We start from the raw sequence: 24,593 nt of genomic DNA, 5'->3' as shown, positions 1-24,593 counted from the left end.
CATCTGTGTGGCTTGTGCATGGCTACTAGCAATGACATGGGACCTGTGCCGACCACCCATTGCTAGTGATTGGACATGGGCCAGTATGACCAGTTACTGTCAGGTCACAGGCCTAATTCTCCCCAGTGTCATCCACAGATCAGTCCCCTAGCCCACCCCCAGCTCAATTCTGTCGCTGGTTTTCCACTCTCTTTTATAAGAGTGTGCCTGCCCCCTGTGATGTCAGACATGGGCGGGTTGGGGTGCTGGTTGCTAAAGCCTATGGGCACAGTGGGTTGGGATAGGCAGCTTTACAGACAGAATGGCAGCCAGCTTCAAAGAGCTTTACAGATCATTTCACAGATAGAGAAATTTTGTACTTTTCCACAACAAATGCAGCACTTGAGATCCGATGGAAGAAATCCATTTTCTAGCGCACCATTAACAGGAATATAAGCAGAAATCATAGCAGACCCGGAATAACTTACATTATCTTTATTTTCATTGTCAACTAAAACATCAATAGGTCAGTGTTGAAAGTGACTGCACATGGTTCTAAGATGTCTGCAATGACAGGTGGTTTGAAGGGACATCCAGCTACAGTTCTCTCTATACGATTCAGACTGTAAAAGTGTGATATGCACAAAATATTAGCCCAACACAAAATTAATCCATATCGAGAATTGACCTCTGATTTCTGTTGGCCTTTTATGAAGTTACAGGTCGAATCAAAAAAACATTGGATACGGAATTAGCTGTACAAAAACCCCTTCATAGGAAACAATTAACATTGGAGGCATTTTATTCTTATATTATAAAATAGGAGCCTGCAACTTAAGGCTTGGTTATTTTTTTCTTAAAAGGAAAAATAATAATTTTCTGCATATATATCTCCCCCAGTCCCAGAACATAGTCTAATAGCCTATTTAGTTATGCAAACATTGCTTTTCAGAGTTAAGAATAGCAAGATGATAGGCAAGGCTAGATACATTTATAAAGACACACAAAGAAAAGATTATTGAAAAACAAAGCTTCAGGGCCTGGTTAAACTAACAAAAAGAAAAAAAGGCATGAATGTTCCAAAAGAAAACAAGGAAAAATAAACACAAGAGGCCAAAAACAGTTTGTGCAAGCAAGGAAAGGCAACCTTTGGAGCCCAAAAAGTAGAGACAGATGCATGTTGCAGTTCTACAACACCTGGAGAGCTAAAGGTTCCCGATTCCTGCAGTCAACACAAGAGGAGGCGTTTGCACTTAAAAAAAACCCAAAAAAAAAACATTGCCAAGCTCACAAAGTGATTTAAGGGTCAAATACAAGGGATATCTATTATGGAACGGCTGAATATTAAAAATACAAAGCAAAAATGCACAATATGCCTGCATTACTGTCATCTTTAATGCTGTTGCTTTGGTAGCTTCAAGCTGCAGGCCAAATGGACAGGTTTGATGTCAGTTATACCCTTTCATCTTCTGAATCTTCCTCTTCTGAAGCTGAAAGACAGTTTCAACATTAATACAGAGTTGGGGAGGGTGAGGCTACATTTTTACAGACAGATTCCCATTAATGCTGCATTCAACTATAATAAGCTGAATTTCAACCTACAATTCTTATAAGGCATTAGTATACTTCAGGCATGTCCAAAGTGCGGCCGGGGGCCAATTGCGGCCCATTTTCAAATTTACACCGGCCCTCATCCTCCTTCATGAAATGAATAATAGAGGCCCCCAGCACAGTGGGATCAGGAATCCCATAGCAGTAATATTAAGGCACATTAGTGAAATGATCTGCCACTTGGTCTATACTGCTGCCTGTGTGCTGAAGGTGTTAGCAATAGACCCATACTGGTACGTAGAGACGCGCTGTTTTCGCATACTTCTTTAGGGCTGGCCCTGGTTGCAAAAAAGTTTGGGCATCCCTGCCATAAAGGCTAAGAGATACCTAGGACTACATATCTTTGATAACGAAACGTGTCAGGATTGAAATTTTTTAATCTGCTGAAATAAACGAATGATTTTACCCTATGAGTGGACTGCGGCGTGCTTGCCAGTATTTATGAGATTCCCATTAAAACTTACAAATAGTGACAGAATATCTAACCTTCCATGGAGCAGATCAGACACTAAAACTGGCCATAGACTTTGATTCACTCATTTGGTGAACTCTCGTGGCCACTGTAATTTGCAGCTTCAATAGTTCTTGTTAATACAAGGGAACAGATCATCTATCATGGTGGTGGTTATTGGCCTAAAATGGTGCATGATTTCATTTGCACTAGCGATTTGAGGCAGTTCTCGTGGAAGCCAATGTGAGCCGGAAGACCGTTTTGCATACTTACATGCCAGCTTAGACAGTACAGGACACAAAAGGTTCAAATGCCAAGTACACATGGCTGCTTAACTGGGAACGTACATGTCATCAGGGTGTGGACGAGAAAGAATTGGGTTGTTACAGCAAAGCAACATTAAAACACAGCAGGACCTTCTACTGCATCATTAACTAGAGATAATAGCAACACCTACTTCTAAATTGGAACTTACTTTCAAGGTCATCCATGTGTGCTTGGAGAGTTCGGGCAAGATTTATAAACTGGAAAAAAACATAACACAAAAAAACCCAGAACATTACACACATTGTGATTAACTGCTTGTAATGGGAATATTACAGATACATAGCACATCCACTCACTCTAACCCTAGTGCTTGCTTCATTAGCCGCTCCCAACATGTCAGAGAATCTCTGCTCACACAAGTGGAGCAAGACAACCAGGTACAGACCAGAGCTGATAAATTCATATTCGGCCTACAGAGAGGAAGAATATTATATGTTAATCACTTGGCTTAGGCAATTGGCTCAGTTTATATCATGAATGCAGCATAACATTTCAATTTAAGTCCGCCTGGACTGAATTTAATCACATACAAAAGCTTACCCTCTCGCTGGCATGAGCACGATAAAGTTCCAGGATGTCAAAATCTTCCAAGTTCAGATCCAGTTTCTCTTTACACAATTCACATGTAGTTATGCTTTCTAGAGAAGTGCCTGCAAAGGATATGCAGAGATCAGCACGCTCTCAAGCAAAAAATGACAGGTAGCTAATAAAGTGTATTCATGTACACACCAAGGGCTAGAACATCCCAAGCAAGAAGAGCAAAGCTTATTTTACAGTTCAAGATCAGTCTCTCTTTTAAATCACTGAACTAATTTAGGTGTATAGCCACTGTTTCCGAGCACCGCTGCACATCTGTGTTGCATCGAGTCGGCAAACTTCTGGAACCCGTTACATTCCACAATTCTGCATTTCTTGGTTTTGCCTCAAACAACATTTTTAATATCACCCCACAAGTTTTCTATTGGATTAAGGTCCAGGGATTGGGCTGATCACTCCATAATGTTAATCTTGTTGAACTCGAACCAAGAAGTTGCTCGTTTACGGTGTGTTTGGGGTCATTGTCTTTTTGAAACACTCATTTCAAGGGCATAAGGCAACTTTGCATCATGTATTTTGATATATTGAAACGGATTCATGATCCCTGGTATGCGATAAATAGGCCCAACCCAACTTTTGAAACAACTGGCAGGCAGCAACTAATTTATTACTTACAGCACCTTCAATTCAGTACCTATTCGATTCATATACCGGTCTCTCTTTCAAACCACTATCTGGTAACTAGAAGCATAACACCTAGATAGCTGCTGAAATGTCAAACTGGAGAGCTGCCAAACAAAAGGATAAATTCACATCCACAATAAAATGAAGACCAATTGCAACTTGTCTCAATAGTACTTTCACCATACTAACTGGTTAATTTAAAAGGTGAACTACATGCTTTAAATGGATTAATTTTAAAAGCAAACTCCTATACAATCCAGTTCCTGCAGGGCAGAAAAGCAAGCTCATGGATCCTGTATAGATATACAGAAACAGTATGAGCGAAATGAAGCAACAACCCTGCACCCAAAGTATTTTAAAGCTTTATTTTTAAAGGAGAACTAAACCCCCATTGTGAAACGCCCATTATCCCAATGGGCGGTTTCGTTCTCCTTTAAAGGAACAAGGTAAAAGCCTAAGGGCTGCGCAAGTCATTTATGTACAATGTTTTGAATACAAAAAAAATGTCAAAGAACAGGTGTCAGCCCTTTGGCGGGAAAAACTCGACTGAAGATCTGCTACTGTGTAGCACATTAGCTTGCCTGTATGGATTGTAAAATCTACATTGCCAACTGTCAGGGACATCAAAGTGGTGCAACAAGATCAAAGGCAACAGCAAGGCAAGAGGTGAATGGGATGCACGTGGCACTGGTGTATAAGGCATGCTTTAGCCTTTATTACTGAAGCCACAGGTTGGCATGTGCCCTTTGATGCTAAAGAGTAGTAAAACATTTCAGCCTAGCTTTCATTCCCATCAGCTATGAATTCACACTCTGGAGCTCATTTATAAACAGTGGGCAAATTTGCACCTGGGCAGTAACCCATAGCGACCAATCAGTGATTAGCTTCTTTGTCAGCCTGAAGCAAACTGAAAAAAGCTAATCACTGATTGGTCGCTATGGGTTACTGCCCAGGTGCAAATTTGCCCAGTGTTTATTTAATGAGCCCCTGTCTCTTTACTGGACCATTGACTTCTTAAATGGCTATGCAGAAGAAGAAACAAATCCCTTTACAAAATGCTACGCTAGAGAGAAATAATCCTCACCAGAATTAATTTTTGCATTCAGCCATTTCTTCATACAGTCCTGATGAACATACTGAAGACTTCCAGAACATTTACATGGCTCTATGAAGGGATTCAATGGCGTCGTCATTCCTGTCTGGCATATTCTGCACAGATCTCCATCCTCTTCCTCAGAATCCTCTAGTAGAAGGCTAAAATGTATATAGAACTGTTTAATATCCTGTTTAAAATTTTCTCAAGATGAAACTTCAGTAGAAATATAACAGTTTTGCTCAATGCAAGGCTACTGGGAGATTTGCAGCTCTTGGTTTCTAGTGTGGACTACATCCCCCAATGATAGACTGATTTACTAAGCTTTATACATTAGTAAAAATGGATATGCCTATACAAGAGAATGAACATGATAAAAACACAAACTGTTGGGGTTTTGTGACCAATAAAATAAAGATGGACATACACAGGCAGATTTTGGCTGCAGCAACCTTTTGGTAGTGGGCAGTCTAATGAAACATCTGACTGGTTTGCATGGGCCTGTGAGGGCAAAAAAGATCAGGCTGGCCTGAACTAAGGGGGCCAAACTGGCCAGCTTAACTGCACTTACAAAGTTATATGAATGTCTAAGTCAGTATAAAAGTGGTCTTGTTTTAAAAACTTGCCTTTCTTGAATTTGCTTTATTTTCTCTGGATCTCTGGAGGAAGTTTGAGACTTTTGACTATCTTGCACATCACTTGTCCTAACATCTACTGTTATCATGACATTGTCTGAGAGGGAGCTACTTAATGCACCGGGCACTGAAATTTGTAGAAATGAGCCAGGAAGCATTCCCGAAATGCCAGAATTTCTCGCACTAAATAGGGAATCTGCCAGGGATGCTCCACTTGAAGAGTCCGTACTAGAATCTGGAGAGGATGCTGTGGCTCCATGACCTTCATCAGCAGATGCTGCTTCTGAAGAACTCCTCCTGAACGGATAATGTATCCGGTTAGTGTCAGAGGTAGATGATGCTCTGGCAGTTTCACTCCTTCCTTCACGCCTTCTCCTGGAAAAGAGAGGTGTACATCTGTTTCTGAGGGAAGAAGGCAACCACGATGCAGAAGACCTTGTTTCTGAATCTTCTGATCTATAACTGTCTGCATCAGAATCTGAACTCTGACTGGGAGAGACAGAAGACAAACCCCAGCGTCGCCGTCTGAAAAAGGCAAATCCCTGAGATTGTTCAGATGACCTGTTTTCAGATGCATCAGCACTGGGTGGAGTAGCAACCCTGCATTGAGGAGACTGATTTTGTAAACTAGATGGCGATTCCTCAGTATTTGGTGATCGTCCATTTAATGAGTCTTGGCTAGATCTTCTAGAAAAGAAGGTAGAAGACATGCTAGAAGCAATGCGAGAAAGTAAGTGCCTTGTTGAGCGTCTGCTCTCCACATCTGTAGACTGCTCATTAGATCTTTGTTGAACAGGCGAAAGTCTTCCTGAAGTTCTAGGTGCAGTTTCCCTCCTACTTGTGACATGCTGGATTTCAGTCTGAGTATCTTGTGATGAGGAACGTATATCTCTAGAAGTCACTGGCCGCAAATTCCTGGTTGAGTCTCTGCTGTAGAGCGAGGAGCTGTGTTGAGAAGGCAGCTGGTGGCTGATAGACGTGTTGGGTCGAGATGTGCTTAAGGAATTATCTTTTGGCCTTGCTCCTTGTGCATATGAAGAAACTCTGTCTTGAAGATCTGCATGGCAAAAAAAATAAAAAGCATGTTGTTTACACAGAATAAAATAAAATATCTGCCCATTTAAAGTGGGCCATAGCACACTATTTTGACGGCCAACTTTCTCAATTTAACTTTGTTAGTGGTGTGTGTCAAAAGATGCACTAAATACATTAATGAGCAACCCATGAGAGGGGGTTTGATTTTGGCTACTGTCCCTGTAAACACATTGTAGAACAGAAGTGGGTTAAAATAACCTTAAGATCAGGGCAGACAGTAACACTGCACCCGACTCCTGACCCCCAACTTCCAATTTTCCAGCCGACTGATGGCCTGTTAAGAGTTCTGGGTTTCAGAAGCTTGAAAATGAATTCTAACTTCACAGAATGGCTAAAGCATTCATCAATTTCACCACAAACAAACCATTGTGGCTGCCAGGGTCCCAGTAGATTAATCAACTGCAGAACTATAGGTTGCTCATATGTGCTTCAACAGATGAGGGTGAAGTACCTTGCCCCTGTCCTGCACTACTTCCCATTACCCTGAACCTACATATAGTACTCATTTCTCATGCTCACACAATGACACCTGATCATTTAAAGTGCAGGTTTATTAATAGTAACACTCGATGATGATGGAAATATACATGGCATCAACATGTGATTAATGTGGTAGTCTCGTAGGCCCAAACATTTGAATGCAGCTAATCAAAGACCCCACTGAAACGGTTACATATACTTACATGACTGTGTAGTGTCCGAGTTTCTATGACTATAATCCATAAGACTGTGGATGGTTGAATCAGTCCTCCTTTCTCGGTCTCTAGTAAAATCAGATCTACTGGAACCTAGCATCATAGGGGAAGTCCTTGGAAACCTTCCATACCTGCTGGTAGAATCTGGCGAACCAAGACCGGGTCATAACAGTTTACAGATTCACAAGAGGTAGTGTATTCTTTAAATTTAATTGTGCAATCCTCAGAAGAAAAGCAATTACAAGTAAGTCGTGAATATTTAAGGCAGCCTATATACAGTAATGCACTGCAGAAAAGCTTTCACAGCCTTGTGGTTTTGGACCTATGTTGGGCATTTTATTACTGCATTTCTCTTAGTGAGAAAGAACAGTGTCTGCATGAAAGCATCTTTGCTGCTGTAGACCGTTTTGCCTTACTTGCATATGAAGAGAGTGACAGGCAATTAAGGGAATTTAGACTGCCATGGTTTACAAAACAGCAGAGCAGTGGTAAAAGATCAGTGTGGCATAGGCCTTAAGGTCCCCATAGACGCAAAGATTTTTCATTGGTGAACGATAGATTTCAGTTCAGTCCGACCAATCTGTCAAATTATCGTGAGGTTAGTGGGAAACGAACGATCGTGCATTTTACGATTTTTCGTCCCACATCTGTCAGAAAATTGATCGGCCAGGTTAAAAAATGTTTTTGTCGGTCCCAGTGCAATCCATCTTTGTTTGCAGGGCCAAGCAGTCAGCTACCCTCAGTTTTCCTGGCAATATCGCTTGAAATGGTATTTTTAGTTGGACAAATCGTACATTTAAATGATCATTTCGAGATAATCATGGTATCACCATAACGAAAAGATCTTTAAAAAAACTTTACATCTATGGCCAGCTTTACACAGGTAGACTAATAAATATAGAAGAGGAGATAAAACATAGCAATACCTGAAGTGGAACTTAAACCACTACTTGTGCTTCTAATGCCAGAAAGAGAGGAATAAGCAGAATATGATAGTTTTGGTCTCTTTGAGTCCCGATCCTGCTGCTGGCTGTGCAATCCAGTATAAGTGCCCTGAGCCCTCTCCAATGGCTCGTACGTTGACTGAGGAGTTGAAGATGATGTTGACTAAAGAGGAGAGAAAAATCTGTAAGCTAACAAGAAATTTAAAGAGACAGATCTAACTGAAAGGGATGGAACTGGAATATGAGCAGTTTGAGGGAGCAGGCAGATTATGTAAAATAAAAAATATATCTATATTGGTCATTGTGCTTCATCTTTTAGCCCATCTGATCATAGCTTCCAGATGCATTTATTAGATCATTCAGCCAATTGGCTACTGTAAGGTGAAAACATAATACGGTATACAGTTAGATCAATAAGAGTACTTACAAGACGGCTCCTGCTTGATACTAAGCCCCCAGACAGGGGCTGCTCATACGTTCCTGAGCAGCGCTGGTAAGATGAAGTGGTGGTCTTCCAGGAAGGCTCAAAGCTGTCCCTCTCCCTGAATGACCAGTCTCGACTGGAATTACGGTAGGTACTAGAATCCTAGATAAAGAATTGAAACATTATTAAGATTATTCACAATTCATACCCAAGTTTAAAAACCTTTAGGCACAGTCAGATATAAATCTCCAGACAAGACGATATTTAAGCAAAGAAAAAGTTGATATAATGTACTGTAACTAAACTGAATATAGAACTGTACAATACAAACTGTAAATGACTTACCCTATGCAAATTCAGAGAACCTTTAGTTGCATGGAAAAGGGTTTATTAAAAAGCACCAATGCACACCATATAAAAAGGGCAAGGGATAGGTATCAGTAAATAAGGGACCATATGGCACTAGGAGTAATCATTTTACTGCTATTAATTAAAAAAATACTGGATCCCATTTGTCTCAGGCACATGCCGTCTACATACTTGGTATTAATTTCCCAGGTCCATTATTTACAGCAGCCTCCTGAACTATAATAATCAGAGCAACACCTGCCAACGCTCTCCACCTCAATCAAAAATCATATAAATAAAAAAAAAAAAAAAGTTTGATGCTTGTAGTGTAAAAAAAAAAAATCCAAAAAAAAAAAAAAATACCCCCACAACTTACCTTAATTGGCAGAAGACAGCAGAAGGTAGATCCTGATAATGCCTACACTGCATGAATTGGTATCTTTCATTAAAGCTGGTGAATGTCTTAATGATCCACACTGATGGAGAAACCAATTCATCTCTTGGAGCCTGCGAAAGGCCATACACTTAGCACAATAATACTGCAGCAGTCCAAGGTGACACGAATAGGACCTTCCTTACCCTCAGTAAGAGGAGAAAAAGTATGTATTGCATTAGTCAAAGGTTTCCACTGACTGAATGGATATCCAACATAAAATAAGGTAAGGAAATCCATAATCACTGTGGGGGGTGCCAAATTGTTAGGGAAAGTCACTTAACGCCCATTACTGGCTGCTGCTCCTCTTCATCAAAACACACCAGCCTTGTGTACATTACACTGATCGCTATATTTATGCCTCCACGTGTAATCATATAAACTGTATAAAACATTTTATCAGATTTCTGTGGGTGAGCCCTTCTAGAATCAAGCAGATACCTGGGAGGTTTGAAAAAGTTGCAACAACCCAGCTGCCAGCTAATAACATTGCAGCCCCAATAAATGCAGGCATCCTTCTTTAAAATGTGTTTGTTTTTTTTAAACTCATCAGGTTTGATAGACCAGTGGCATTAAAAAATTAGAAAGCCCTAAATTTATATATAACGTGATCATTTGGTAAAATGAAATCACAAGTATGCACCCTCTATAGTTATGCCACTGAAGTGAACATTTACAAATTCACATAACCTTTTGAATCAGGATCTGTCTGGGCTCTGGTATGTAGATGGAAAATAAGAGATACATGCAGGCACCAGAGCAGGTAATAAAGAGAACGCTCATGGTGATTCTGCCCTTTGCCCTACCTTTTTAGAAGTTCTGTTAGGGGTGTTCACAGAACAATGGACCAGGACATGCCATTTGAGACTTAAGACACCCTCGATATTGCTTGGTGATAACCCATAAGAGGCAACTTGATACGATTAACAGTTCATTACATGAACAGTTTGTAGCCTAAGGAGCAACTGAAAATGACTGCAATGTTTTACCAACATTAACTAGTACAAACTAGGGAAAGGGCAGTCAAACCCTGTGTGTAAAATTGGTTCACTATCAATTCAAGGTAAAAACTCCAAGCACTCTAGGTACTCCAGTAACAATCTTTTATATGCCATTTCTTAACAGAGGAAAGGGCAACTTTGCCTTCAAACTTCTGAACTACAGTTGCTAGAATGTCTTACAGGCTGCTAGCTTTATGGGGAGATGTGTGGCCTATCAACTTTGCAAAAAAAATAAAGGTGGCCATACTCAGAGAAGATCAAATGAGTTCTGTCAGGTTGCATCTTTGCAAGGGCATCTTTGCAAATTAAGCCAAGAAAAGCAGCCTGACCTGATGTTGAGTTCTAGTCTCACATGCTCCTCAGCTGACTCCTCTTGAAAGATTATCTGATCTGGGCTTGCTGAAATATCATTTAAGACAGCAATAATTTTTGGCACAAACACCTCCTAAATGGCTGCCAATGCAGTCAAGAGAGGCCACTAATTAGCCATGGACAGGTCAGTGTGTCTGGCTGCTCCCAAGAAAGTCACAGAGACAAAAGATCAGTTAACACTGGGGACATTGATGTGGTTCTTTCCCAAAAGTTCAGCTAAGGTACAAATAAGGGAACAGATTGTGATTTATCCGATCATTTGTACTACCACCTAGTTGACCAAATTAAGAAACACTACATGCAATCTGGTGACCCCACCAAACAAGCTGATAAACACCTATGAGTGTATGGACACCTTAAAGGAACAGAAACAACAAAAAATGAGTGTTTTAGGCTGGTGGCACAAGGGAAGATTAGTCGCCAAGTGACAAATCTTCTCTACTGTGGGCGACAAAACTCTCCAAATGCCTTCCAGTCCAAAGGAATGCTTAAGTATCGCTTCATTTTCCCAAGTCGCTAGAAGTTTCCTCGTGAGGCAACTTTGAAAACCAAAGCGATACATATGGCATCTCACCAGCAATTGATATTTTTGCCAAGGGGAAGTTCTGAAGAATCCTGCTGTATGCTATAGAGCTTATCTGTTGTGTATCCGGTGCCTTTTTGTCAGCTTTGAATGGCTCCATAGCAGCTTGTTTATATAAACTTTAGTAGAGGTTTCTGAAGCAAATACACCAGATTTAACAGTGCAGGAGGGCAACAGTACATTATATAGTGAATAAAGCACCCCCTCTTGTAAAATATAAGGATATTATAAGTTACCGAGGAGTTTCATGACCATATAAAAACACAAGGCCTGAAGGCCGAGTGTTTTTATACAGGTCATGGAACTCCGAGGGGACTCCTAATATCCTCATATTTTGCAACTGGGGGTACTTTATTTATTATAATACACAAGTTTCAGTGAGTCATATGACAGAAATGACATCAGTACTCACCGTTTATAACTGATGACATCAGAACTCCCCATTTATAAGGAAATAATTTACAGGATATTCATGGCTTTTGTGTATTATATTTATATTATTTATTATTTATAAAACACTAAATTTTTGATGTTAATGTTCCAGGCAGGCAAGCAGCTTGGTCCATGGCTAGTGAAGCAAACACAATATAGTTAGCTCACATTAAGCTGCCAATTGTGTCCCTTTAGACCAAGATAGCAGCTAAGCTATCAGTTTATGGGGCAGCACAAAGGCCTCTATGATATATGGGGGGAACAGCATTTGTGCATTAATGTGGTCTTCTTCTAATAAGCCTCTATAGGTGCCCTCCTGCGACCAAACGATCACATCAGCCAAATTTGGCCCATAATTTAGATCTACTTCTTTGCTGACCCCACCAAACAAGTGGACCTTTTTGAGCAAGATGACTTTTAAAACATAAATTTGTGATAAACATGCAGTAAGCTAAAAATAGTTTACCTGATAGTCAAGATCATGTCTTCTTGAGCTGTCTCTGTTATAAGTGTCACTGATTCCACCTAATCGTTCCACCCTTGAGGTCCGTGAAGTTATGGGGGACAAGGTGGAGGGTTGTACAGTTATCCTACGAGGCAGTCTTGATGGCTTTGGTTCCATTTTTTTAACCTGCAAAGCACAAAATACTGGCATTCATTTCCCTAGACAGACATTTATACAACTTGTAAGGTGTCAGCATAGAAAGCTTCCTAATAACATACCCAGGTACCATGCTCTGACTAGACACTGTACTGGGATTTCAGCCACGCTATGCTGTACAATAGATAGCTATCAATTAAGAGACTCCTTTGTGTTCCTAAGCTCTTAGGTATCTTTCAAAACAGTGAGCTCTCCCATTCAATTTGATGAATATTTGAAGAGGAGTGATTTCTATTATGCTTTCTGATATGGTTTATAAGCAGAACCCAAATGCAGCTCTGTCTGGACACACACATCTTACAATTAGCACAAAGAGGTCTAACAAAACTCTAATTATAATAAGGTTTTCTTTATTTAAAGGAAAACATGGCAGGTTGTTTGCCAAGCATGCGCTGTTCTGTTTTGGTTATATGAGGAAGCACTGCCATATCACTTGCCTTGACCAAAAGATATTCTTGCTACAGCAAAAACGAACTGTTTGCACACTTATTTAGAAAAATCAAACAAAATGTATTAATAAAAAAAACGGGAGTTACAAAAAATACAAAAATAAATGATGAGCCCAACGTGTTCCGACCATAGTTACATAGTTAAATTGGGTTGAAAAAAGACAAAGTCCATCAAGTTCAACCCCTCCAAATGAAAACCCAGCATCCATACACACACCCCTCCCTACTTTTAATTAAATTCTATATACCCATACCTATACTAACTATAGAGCTTAGTATCACAATAGCCTTTGATATTATGTCCGTCCAAAAAATCATCCAAGCCACTCTTAAAGGCATTAACTGAATCAGCCATCACAACATCACCCGGCAGTGCATTCCACAACCTCACTGTCCTGACTGTGAAGAACCCCCTACGTTGCTTCAAATGAAAGTTCTTTTCTTCTAGTCTAAGGGGTGGCCTCCGGTACGGTGATCCTCTTTATGGGTAAAAAGGTCCCCTGCCATTTGTCTATAATGTCCTCTAATGTACTTGTAAAGTGTAGTGGTCTACCTCGGGGCACAAATAATAAATAAATAAATAAATAAATAAATAAATAAATAAAGAATATGCCTTTTCTTTTTTCATTATTTGTGCCCCTGAGGAAGACTACTATGATCAAAACACATTGGGCTCACCATTTATTTTTGTATTTTTTGTAACCACCTTTTTTTTTGATCAATATATTTTATGATTTTTCTAAATAAGAGTGTGCAAACAGTTCTTCGTCTTTGCTATACTAGTCCTGGAGACCCTCATGGGGAGCGTCCCATGTATTAAAGCCTTTCTACTTTGATTCTCTAGACATTCTTGGTACAACTGCACCATCCAGTGATCAAAGACAGAAAATGTTGGTTGAGCAAAGGGAATATGGAAGTCACTTCCATATTGCACAATGACACACTGCACTATGTATCTTGGGGATACAGAAAATCTCTGCTACGACACAACTTTCATAATTATGCATCTATACAAAGGCTATTAGTTGCTGCAACAAACTGCACTGTGTTACTGAACTGAAAAGAGAAGTAAAATAAACTATACAAGGATTCCTTTTTTTAACAGAAAATTTGCATCTGTTCATCCATCACCTACATGTAATCTGTCATTTTATTTCATTCTTAAGTTCAGTACTGCATTTGAACTCTGGTTACCATGCTTTTTAGTGCATGCAAATAAAGTAACAGGCCTACCTACAGTAGCTGCCCCTGGCTATGAAAGAAGTTATCAAGAATTATATTTTAACGCATACATTTAAGACAGAACTGCCCTGTTTATCACGGCAAGGCTACGCTTATAGCGACTGGCTCCACCCTAATTTTAAGTTGGGGCTTAATGTTCCCTAATGAACACATATGGAGCTTTGACAGAGCTGCAAAATTGATCTCCAAAATTGTCCAGCCAGCCTGATATCCAAGTCTTTTCCAGATATCTGTCGTCTCATCTCCCACCATACACGCACTGAAAATCGTATGAAAATTAGTTTTGTATAATATTATCGGTGCATCTATAGCTGCCTTAAAGAGCAGGAGTTTAGGTACAAGTATAGGACCCGTCTGAACCCAAACAAGCTGGACAGGGAATTTTATCTGACTATTTTGTACACAAAAAAAAAAAAAATTGCCAGAGCACAATTTGCATTTAAAAAGGTTGGTGTTACTATCTTTTTAATACAAAAGTTTGAGATGCTTCAAGGAACCCTCACTTTATGCAGTATGCAAAATAAGCATGAAGGTGGAGATGAAAAGAAAGCCAAGCCTCCCCAACTAACAAAAATCTGATGACTTGTTTATAGGGATGCACCGAATCCACTATTTTGGATTCAGCTGAATCCTTTAAGATTCGGCTGAATACTGAACCGAATCCGAATAATAATTTGCATATGCAAATTAGGGATGGGGGAAAACATTTTACTTCCCTGTTTCGTGACAAAAAGTCGCACAATTTCCCTCCCCAGCCATAATTTGCATATGCAAATTAGGATTCAGTTCGGCCGAATCCTGCAGAAAAAGGCAGAATCCCGAACCGAATCCTGGATTCGGTGCATCCCTACTTGTTTATCCTGTGTCTTTTTCAGGACAGGGTGAAATTGTTGGCCCCTGTAAGTACAAATTGGATAGCCCTAGTCACAGATCACAAACTGCTCTCGGATCATTTATTAAATTTATTCATAATGCCTTATCTGAGCAAAATTTAAAAACCTGTTCGAAACAACCGAATACATAAAATTTTATATATAATAATGTCTGTCAGATAAAGATGTAATACTGCAAGGTGTAGTTTAGCAAAACAATAAGAGCAAATAGTCACTACCCTCCTACCTACCTGTTGTAAAAAAGGAGAACACCACATTATGGGCCTGCAATTGCTTTTATTATACATTTTATTAAATAGTTAATTTTCATCTCTCTGTCTTCTCTCTCTCTTTCTATATATCATAAACATAAAACTATGGCCTAAAATCAAGGTCCGCAATGTACCAACAAACTGAATTTTCTTGTAATTAAATACTTGCCTACAAACAGGAGTATCTGGTTTGTTTGTGAAAGCAAATCTACCGCTTTCCAAAGGGGCTGAGTCATTGAAAGATCCCTTTACAGCAACATCTTGCACAGAGCAACCTGTGTATAATCAAGTAAAAGGGTGCAGTGTTCTTTTCCCTTTATTATTCTGCCATTAATGTAGGCATACAGTACCTTCACTTGCCTATTCAAAATGCATGTTATGCTATTCAAGAGAAATCAAGACCAGATATACAGAGTGCTCTGGACCTGGGGTTTTACGTAATTTGGATCTTCATGCCCTAAGTCTACTAGAAAATCACGTAAACATTAAATAAACCCAATAGGCTGGGTTTTCTTTCAAAAAGGATTCATTATTTTATAGTTTGGAGCAAGTACAAGGTACTGTTTTAATATTAGAGAGAAAAAGAAAACATTTTTAAAAATGTGGATTATTTTGATAAAATGGGAGTCTATGGGATATGACCTTTCCATAAATCGGAGCTTTCTGTATAACACGTTTCCGGATAATTGATCCTATACCTGTTTTATGTAAAAGCCTATTAAAAAAGTTTTACATTTAGAAGTCACACTTTTCTTTATTATACGTGAAGTTGTTTAAGAGACTGGTGCATCTGTTCTTTACTCTCAGTCTTATCTACTTTTTGGGACAGATACGGTACATTGTATATCAACATTTCTGAAAACTGAAAGTGTGATTCATGAATCACTTATTTATCATTTGTCATTTGAATATTCCCAACAGTGAAAGCCCTTGAGAAAATGATTCAATGTGCAAGTTTTCTGTTGACTTGTACGAAACAGAGAAACTGTCACGAAATCTTAACTATATGAAGTGTATGAAGGCTTCAACTGAAATACATCCATAATGATGAATCTCCACGTGTGATTTCTCACACAGGCAACAATACAAAAAATACATTGCTAAATGCCAAATTAGTCGATCTGCTAGATAAGATAAGAGCACCCCCAGCTTTGCTAAATCAGCACCTAAATATTGTTAAAAGAAAGGCTATTCCACTAAGGGTAGGGACACACTGGGCGATTTGGGGAGTTTTAGTCGCCTGGCGACCAATCGCCGCGACTTTTCTCCCCGAATGCCTCCCCTCGCTCTGCGCCTGGCTAAAATGAAAAATCGCCTGCGCTAATCACACGCGGCGATTCGTTTTCCGAAGTCGCCCAAAGTTTCCTCGTGAGGCAACTTCGGGCGATTTCGGAAAACGAATCACCGCGTGTGATTAGCGCAGGCGATTATTCATTTTAGCCAGGCGCAGAGCGAGGGGAGGCATTCGGGGAGAAAAGTCGCGGCGATTAGTCGCCAGGCGACTAAAACTCTCCAAATCGCCCAGTGTGTCCCTACCCTAAATAGCATGCATTGCGTCATTGTATCCAGTGTAAGGGTCTATGTCATGCAAATTAATCTAGAAACAAAAGACGATGGTGATAGTTTGATATCAGGAGACACATTTGCCCCATCCAGTTCCTGAGCATACTTTGGCACATTAGATGAAAGTCGATCCACAGAGATAAAAATCACACAAAAGTCTAACATGACCACCTAAGGATTTTGTGTACTTGTCTGTCATATAGTACATGGGAAACACAAATCTATAATAATTATAGATATTTACTTTTTACTCTGGAGGAAGACAAACTACCTGAAGCGTTACGGCTGCAGCATGATTGATAAAGGCACAAGCAGGTTCATTGAAAGTGGTGGAAAATATGTCCCATTGTAGACATCCAAGAGGGAACTATTAGGGCTAGTCCTCACGAGGAGATTCGGGGAGATTGTGTCGCCTGGCAACTAATCGCCTCGTCTTTTGAGCAACTATCTCCCCAAACTGCCTCAGCGTTTTTCCCCATAGGCTACAATGAAAAGTCGCCTGCGCTAATGCACACACGGCGATGCGTTTTCAATAGTCGCCCAAATTTGCCTAATGTTGAAATAGCCTACTCCCAAAATAGTAAGGGTTAAAGGATACAAAGCACAGAGAAGTTGTTCATGGGGACTAAAAAAAATAAATAAATAAAAAGGGGGGTGGGCATAAATTGTTTTCAGTGTTCCTGCTAGTTGACGAGTTTTCACCCATACTCCAACATAAACAGATAGGTCAATTGTCTCCTAATGGAACTACATTTTTTTCCATTGTGTAGGAAATAGACCTTAGATTGTGCAGGGGCTGAAGCAAGTCAAACTATATAAAAATGCTGACATTTAAAGTAATAAAATGTTCTAAGCTAGTCTTATCAATGTTATAGTTAAAAACACAATGTAGACAAAGCCAGCACAAACAAATACCACTTATGACTATTGCCAGAGGATCTTGGCCGTAGAGAAACGCAGGACCAGAATCCGCTCCTCCTCTACTGCTCAATGTGCCACACTCATATACATCGCCACGGCTCAAGTGCAGGCAGGTGGAGGAGGATTTAGGGGCAAAATGAAAAGTGCCGTTGCGGCACCAAAATCCACTGCGTCTACCTGCACATGAGCCAAGGCAATGTATCTGGGTGCAGGCACATCAAGCAGCAGCGCATTCTCAGTTAGCTGTTCCATTGTTACACTACAATGGTTTAGATGGCTTAAAAGCAAACCATGGAAAACAAAGTCTTTTATACAATTAGCCTTTTACCTTGACAGACAAATGTATTTGGGTAGAGGAGAAATGTACTCTATTTAGAATTGTGTTAATAGCCCAGAAACATAGTTGTCACCTAGCAAATGGACAGCACAGTGATCAAACCGTGTCTGTGTGTCTGATTTACTAGCGGCACTGCAGTTGTTACAGCTATGAAAGTTTACAACCCAATGACTACAGCAGCCATAAGCATGCACAGGCAACATAAGATTTGTAATGGCGTTACAAAGTCAGCCATGTAGCCTGGTCTTTTACCCCCACTGTGGTTAAGTGGCAGCAGGAAGTGGATGGCAAATCAAATATGATGTTTCAAATATTTATTCCTAATGATATTTTACTTTTAATGCAATACTGCTCTGTTTCTTTAATGTAATGTATGTAAATACTACTTGTATAGGAGTACAACAATGCTTGTTGAACAAAGTATTTAGTACATAATAGTACTGCAGCCTACAGCAGAATCATGGCACGGACTAATGGGTCAGTGTAGCAAAAGGTTTAAGCAACAGAATTTTAATCTTATCCAATAGATATCACAACTCTTTTTAGCCAGATACGGACAGGCAGGTTCTAGTGCACCATACACAGGTCAATAAGCTTCTGATTGTGGATTATGTTTATCTGACTCTCACTTTAGTCTTTGCTTCCATCCCAGTCAGATAAACAAACAGATATTCCTGTTTTGGGTCAAAACATGTAGATTACATCTGCAATAGTCTCACAAGAAGCATAGCAGAGACCATTAATCTTATTATAAAAAAGTCTTGGATACATTTTCAGCACTAAAGTAGAACCACCAAAACTTTGAATATAATGAAGTCCAAACCACTAATCACCACACTAGTAACAGGCATGCCCTTCCTGTTTATTCAAGGCTACTCCCACATCACTGTGATTGTATGTCAATACCTAAACATGGAGGGAGTTTCAGATTCAGGGCCCAAGTGTACAAGCCAGCCCCAGGGATTGTAGCCCAAAAAAACCACAAAAACGTGTTCTCAGGGACTGAAATAAAGTTGAATGAGGGGTTTCATTTTAAACTACCATTTTATACTGTAGGAAGACAAATCATACTACTAGAAGGAAACAAACCAACCCAAAAATCACCGGGACCAGTTTTTGGGTCTAAAGGTGGCCATACACAGGGAGATCCCACATTGAGGTGGGTGATATCGGGCCGATTTGATCGTGGGCTCTAGAGACCAACGATCGGATCAGAATGGAGGATATACGGGCAGTCGGATTGCAGGACCGCATCAACAATCAGATGCGACCACAATCCAATGGGATTTTATACTTAGCCAGATATCCATCGTTGGAGGGCACCACACACTGGCCAATAAGCGGTTGTCTGTCAGCAGCTTTTATCAGCCCTTCTATGGGGGCCTGAGGAGTAAAGTTCTCAGGACATAAAATGATACCTCTAAAATAACCCATCATGCAGCACATCAGGCTTTGATCTTTAACAAAGCAAAGTAGTTGGCAATGAGATGTTTTATATAAAGTCTCTAATAAAAAGGTTCTATAGCAAAAGTTCAAGCTCTAAAATTGCTACCTCTTCGTTTGAACCTATGGCACTTAAGGAGTTAACCAGTGTTATAGTAAGAAACCTAGCATGAAATGAAAGGGAGAAAAAATAATTACAAAATTATTGGATACAAGAACCCTAGCACCCTGTGTTTTATTTGAAAGGCAGGACTGCAATAACTAGCTCTTAATAACAGCTTGAGGAACCATGGGCAAAGGAGGAATGTACAAAATCAAACCTACCGAAAGCATTTTAAAAGGGATAGGCAGAGAAAAAGAAATAGAAAATAAAGAAAGCACACTCTTGTAACACATTACCCTGTATAAAGTCCTGCTCCAGATAGCGTCCCAAGTCCATGAGAGCAAAAGGGTTGACTGGATTGTAAGGAATGGGGAAGGCAAGTTATAAACAGCTTCCAGCATGAGCAAGCGCACAGCTCACTCGAGATCAGGGCAGGGACAAGAGCTTTTATTTGCTTGTTATCTGATCCCTTTCATGCCACAACAGCTCACAGATAGCTAACAAACCTGACAGCACAGACACTGTCACCTACAAAAACTGGAGTCCTAAACTATTCTCCCCCCCCTGCCCAATGTTTCTGCCTTCTGCTGTGAAAGCCAAGCTATTTGTAAACTCAAAAACAGAAACATGCACAGTACCTCACATCAAATATGTATTTGTGCAAATTCCACAAAAACAAAAATCGGCATTCTTGAAAATACATAATCCATTTAAGTGTTCATGCATAACAAAGCACATGGCTGTGTCTCCCCCACTGTCTGCATGCCTCGTGTCAGCCACTCCCTCCTGACACGTTTTGCTCCATTGGGGCACTTCCTCTAATGAAGCGCCCAATGGCGTGAAATGAGTCAGGAGGGAGAGGCTGACACGAGGTATGCAGACAGGTTCTGTGCATGTTTATTTTTGAGTATACAAATATTTGGAACCATGCACAGTGCTCACCAATATGTAGCAATAACCTATATTATATATTGAAAGCCAAGAAGCTATTGCATACAAATACAGGCAGGTAAAGTGGGGACTGCTTGTTATAGCTTACAGATCTAAACATATAAAAGGGCTACTAGGGAAAACCTTATACAAACGAGGAATCAAATATACAACCCTTCACCCATCAGCAAATGTTGAAAGTTGAAGCCTGAGGGTCCCACCATCTTCATTGCTAGAGTGATGGGGGGGGGGGGGCTGAACCCAATCCTGCTGTTAAAAGAACCACATCTTTCTGCTCTGTACACTACTGATCTGCTTCCAGAGGCAAGCACACAAGTGTAGTTGGCAACCACTGTAGGTTTGGGTCAGACTGTACAAGATTTCTACCTGACATGGGGGTTTTGGTCAATCCACACATCCCTAGTTTACAGCATTATTTTTAACTGATGCTGACTGTGCCAAGCTGCAGGGCCAGAACTAGGGCACAATGAGGGGGGTGGGGGGGCACTAGACAACCTCTTATGTCTAGTTCAGCTTTTTGCAACAGGCATAGCAGGATCTCACTTATTCACACCCTTGATGCTTTCTCTAATCTTATGGACCAACAAATTATACACTGAATGTTCTGCAAAATTTATTTCAAAGTACTGACACACAATCACTTTAATGCGACTGTTACATTGCGGAAAAAAACTCCTATGAAAAAAATTACAATGTTGAGTTTTTGTTCCACGAAGAATTTTTGTTTTTGAGTATATGTCAAATTTTCCACACTGTCCTGGAGGGGTTTTGGCCCACTCTTAAGCTGGCCATAGATGTTGAGATTTTTAAAAGATCAGATCCTGATCGTGAGACCACGATCTTCTCAGAACGATCATACGAATTTAACACCAAAAAGACCAATTTGCCAGGAAAACAAAGGGGAGCTGCCTGCTTGGGCCTGCAAACATAGATAGATTGCACTGGGACCGACAAAGATTTTTTGACCTGGCTGATCAATTTCCTGACAGATGTCAAACACGCTTTCCCTTGGTTCTGTTTCGAGCAAAGGCTCCCCTTGTGCCAGCCTTGCGTACAGGCCAATGTTATGCAGAGCTCTTGATATGGTTGACTGGTGCACCTGCACGCCAGTCTTCTCTACTGAACTCTGTAGCTCCTTTAATGTAATTGTTGGCCTCTCTGTGGCTTCTCGCACAATTCTTCTCTTTGTTTGGGCAGAGAGTTTTGAGGGTCAGCCTTTTCTAGGAAGCGTCTGGGTGGTTTCATATTTCTTCCACTTTCTGATAATTGAACCATCCATACCCAATGGGAAATGCAAAGTCTTTGATATTATTTTGTACCCTTTTCCAAATGTATGCATTTCAATTACTTTAGCTCTTCTTTGGCATGCTCTGTAATCTTCATTTTCTCAGCTCTCCTACAGATAGGCAACCTGAACACTGATCCCTTAAAGGACCAGTAACACCAAAAATGAAAATTAATTTGGCCTGGTATTTATTTGTATCTTGTACATATAAAACTCTTCTTTGGTGTAGAAGCCCTGGTTTAATTGAAACATGTTTATCAGCGTGGCTTTGTTCAGCCTTCTTATCTGTTTAAAACAGAAATCCAGCTGGCCCATTGTATTCAGAGAACTTTATAAACATACTTTGTTTGGTAGGATTTGGTATGTGACTGATATTATATACCATGGATATTGGAGATTTTAAAAAAGTAATCTACCAAGATGCCATGCTGGCCAGGGAATGGTACATTGGCAGTTGAGGAAGCAGATTTAAGATAATTTGGCCCCTTTGAAGCTTTTGCGCCAATATTGAGGAGGCCCAGAAGAAGGACTGTTATTTGAAACTGACCAAAATAGGTCCAGATAGAAATTGGTCAAGTTTGTCTGTCAGAAGAGGAGGTCATTGGCACATAGACGCAGTCCCTGTGCAAACAGGTCTCTATAGACTGCAATAAATAAGCCGTTCATTAGCTCTAGGAACAATAATGGATCAGTCTAATTTGATTCGGCTTGTGGATCATGTGATTTGATTTGCCATTTTGAGCTACAGTGACCAGGATTGCAGTGCGGGTTACTGGCCCTTTAACTGTGAGAGGTTTGACTATTCCATCAAAGAAAAGGGCCACATTGAAATGTGGGTGGTTAAATTTAAATAGGTAAAGATATGCTCATTTGGCAACCCTGCTTAAACAGCAAATATTTTGTAAACCCAGCACAAGATTTCACAAACAGCATATATGAGTTATTCAGATAGAAAGTGCCCCAAGAAGGAAAAAAAAAAGTGTTTTATTGCATTAAAGTACATGACGATGGGTTTAAACAACTTAGTTATCATGTACAAGGCCCTGCATTGTTAGAAAGAAAAGGGGAACTAATAATTGTATAATTAGCTCTCAACAGGAAATGGCTCCACCATAAATAATAAAGAGCTTTCTGGACAGTAAGTGCCTTAAGACTAAAAAGTTAATATTAATACAAAATACAGGTTGTCCAGGTGGGGGCAGGACAATTAAACAGTTGATGGATCAGAATAAAGTTCCTATTTAACCCTTTGCCTGCCAGCGCAGCAATGCCAGATCAAACTGTACCTTGCAAATGGAAACAAAAACAACTTTACGTCATCTACTTACTAACTTTTTGTTGGTCAGGCTAGGGGGAAACACAGCAGAGAGCCCATTTGGCTTTTAGTTTAAGAAACCAAGTTAAATGGGGGCAACTGACAAAGCTAGAATGCTGGTAAACCCATAAAGAAGAACAGAATTTTCACTATGTATAATATGTTGGCTGGACAATACAGACCAATATCTTTGTAATGCGGACATCACTTAGTAAGTTTAGTCAGTGTGCCCAAAACTTTGCACCCCAGGTTTAAAGCTTCTGAGCCTCTTTGAAAGCTTTTAACAAGGGATTTTACATTAAAACACATGGGTGGCTGCTACAAGAGCCCTGTTTTGAACTAGAAAAGGCATGAAGAGCATTATTACCTATAGAGTTTAACAGCAGGAGGACTGCAGGTTGAACATCCCTTATGTATATTGCAACAATTGTTATCCAAGCCAACATGATCTTACTTACAGTCCCTTTATTTTTTGGGGCTAGTGTTTATAAATCAACTCTGCCCTGCCATTAAAGCAGACTTGATTAGTCCCTTGCTCATATCCTGCAAGTGGCCTAACCTGCATCACACGCGGTCTGCAAGGCAACAGGCTGCAGATGGTAAATTGCAGGATAAACCACTGCTTAACTTGTAAATAGCGAAGAGCTAACAGGTAAGTGTGCGAGTATACAAAGACTCATCATATGTTACCGTCCCCCCCAAAGAGGCAGAATCAAGTCTCACCTTCCAGGAGCCGTCTCCGCCTTGCCTTCTCACCAACAGAGAAAAAAAAATAAAAAAATAATATCTTCAAAAAAAAAGATGGCGTCTACTCTTATTGTCTACGGCCCTCGCACGCAAGCCACGTGATCGTGGCACGCACAACCACGTCCCCAGCTGTTAGTCTCAGTGAGTTATGTGGGCGGAAGAACTTCACGCCGCCATATTTCTTATGGTTATGGAAAATGTAAACAAATGATGATGCTAAAAGACAGCGACAGTGACAAAAACGGCATCATCATTAAGGAGGTAACAAATAGTTTTTTGTGTGTTTTCCCAGATGTTAAAGGGGTGGTTCACCTTTAAGTCTTATAGAATCACTAATTAATTGTTTTTATTATTTCCTGCTGCTTTTGACTCTTTCCAGCTTTGAAATGGGGGGTCACTGACTGACCCCATCTAAAAACAAAAGCTCTGTAAGGCTACACATTTATTGTTTTTGATACTTTGTATTACTCATCTTTCTGTTCAGGCCCTCCCCTATTCACATACCTCCCAACATTTTGGAAGTAAAAAAGAGTGACAAAAAATGTTTTCGCACATATCGCAGCAAAATTTTTTGCCCACGACCCTTTCTGTGGCCACACCCCCTAATTACCATGTTCATTTTACAAAATTTGACAGGTTATGAAAGTTTGAAAATAATTCTCCTCATCTAAACTGTTTTTTTTGTGTCTCAAATTTGTTACAAAGTATCTTATTTGCACCTGTTAGCTGTTCTGTGCTCTCTGCTAAAAGCGAATTAAGTGAGAAACTTTGTTTCTTTTTCTGGCTGT

The 24,593-nt window shown here is 40.1% G+C and overlaps 1 protein-coding gene across 4 annotated transcripts; it reads right to left on the bottom strand.

Annotated features, from left to right (window-relative positions):
- Positions 1–459: 459 nt before the first annotated feature.
- marchf7.S (membrane associated ring-CH-type finger 7 S homeolog) lies at positions 460–23,922 on the bottom strand. Of its 4 annotated transcripts, none has more exons than XM_041577863.1 (11): positions 23,782–23,922; positions 12,111–12,275; positions 8,479–8,637; positions 8,034–8,214; positions 7,096–7,251; positions 5,309–6,374; positions 4,674–4,843; positions 2,909–3,018; positions 2,671–2,778; positions 2,517–2,565; positions 460–1,469 (listed from the first exon to the last, which is right to left on the bottom strand). In XM_041577863.1, the coding sequence occupies exons 2-11, from the start codon at positions 12,264–12,266 to the stop codon at positions 1,432–1,434; spliced, it is 2,193 nt and encodes a 730-aa protein (XP_041433797.1). In that variant the 5' UTR covers positions 12,267–12,275; positions 23,782–23,922; the 3' UTR covers positions 460–1,431.
- Positions 23,923–24,593: the final 671 nt, after the last annotated feature.

Source organism: Xenopus laevis, chromosome 9_10S (genome assembly GCF_017654675.1).
Source record: "Xenopus laevis strain J_2021 chromosome 9_10S, Xenopus_laevis_v10.1, whole genome shotgun sequence".
NCBI classification, from domain to species: Eukaryota; Metazoa; Chordata; class Amphibia; order Anura; family Pipidae; genus Xenopus; species Xenopus laevis.
Note: the sequence above shows the minus strand (reverse complement) of the source record. Positions and strands in the feature narration are given on the sequence as shown.

Bases quoted from the DNA above. Each gene is read 5' to 3' on its own strand.
- marchf7.S (XM_041577860.1), bottom strand. From the start codon at position 19,908: ATGCTGGAAGCTGTTTATAACTTGCCTTCCCCATTCCTTACAATCCAG. The intron at 6,375-7,095 runs GTAAGTATATGT...TTTGCCATGCAG, and splicing joins CTCGGACACTACACAGTCAT to ATCTTCAAGACAGAGTTTCT. The intron at 2,779-2,908 runs GTAAGCTTTTGT...TCCTCTCTGTAG, and splicing joins GTGCTCATGCCAGCGAGAGG to GCCGAATATGAATTTATCAG.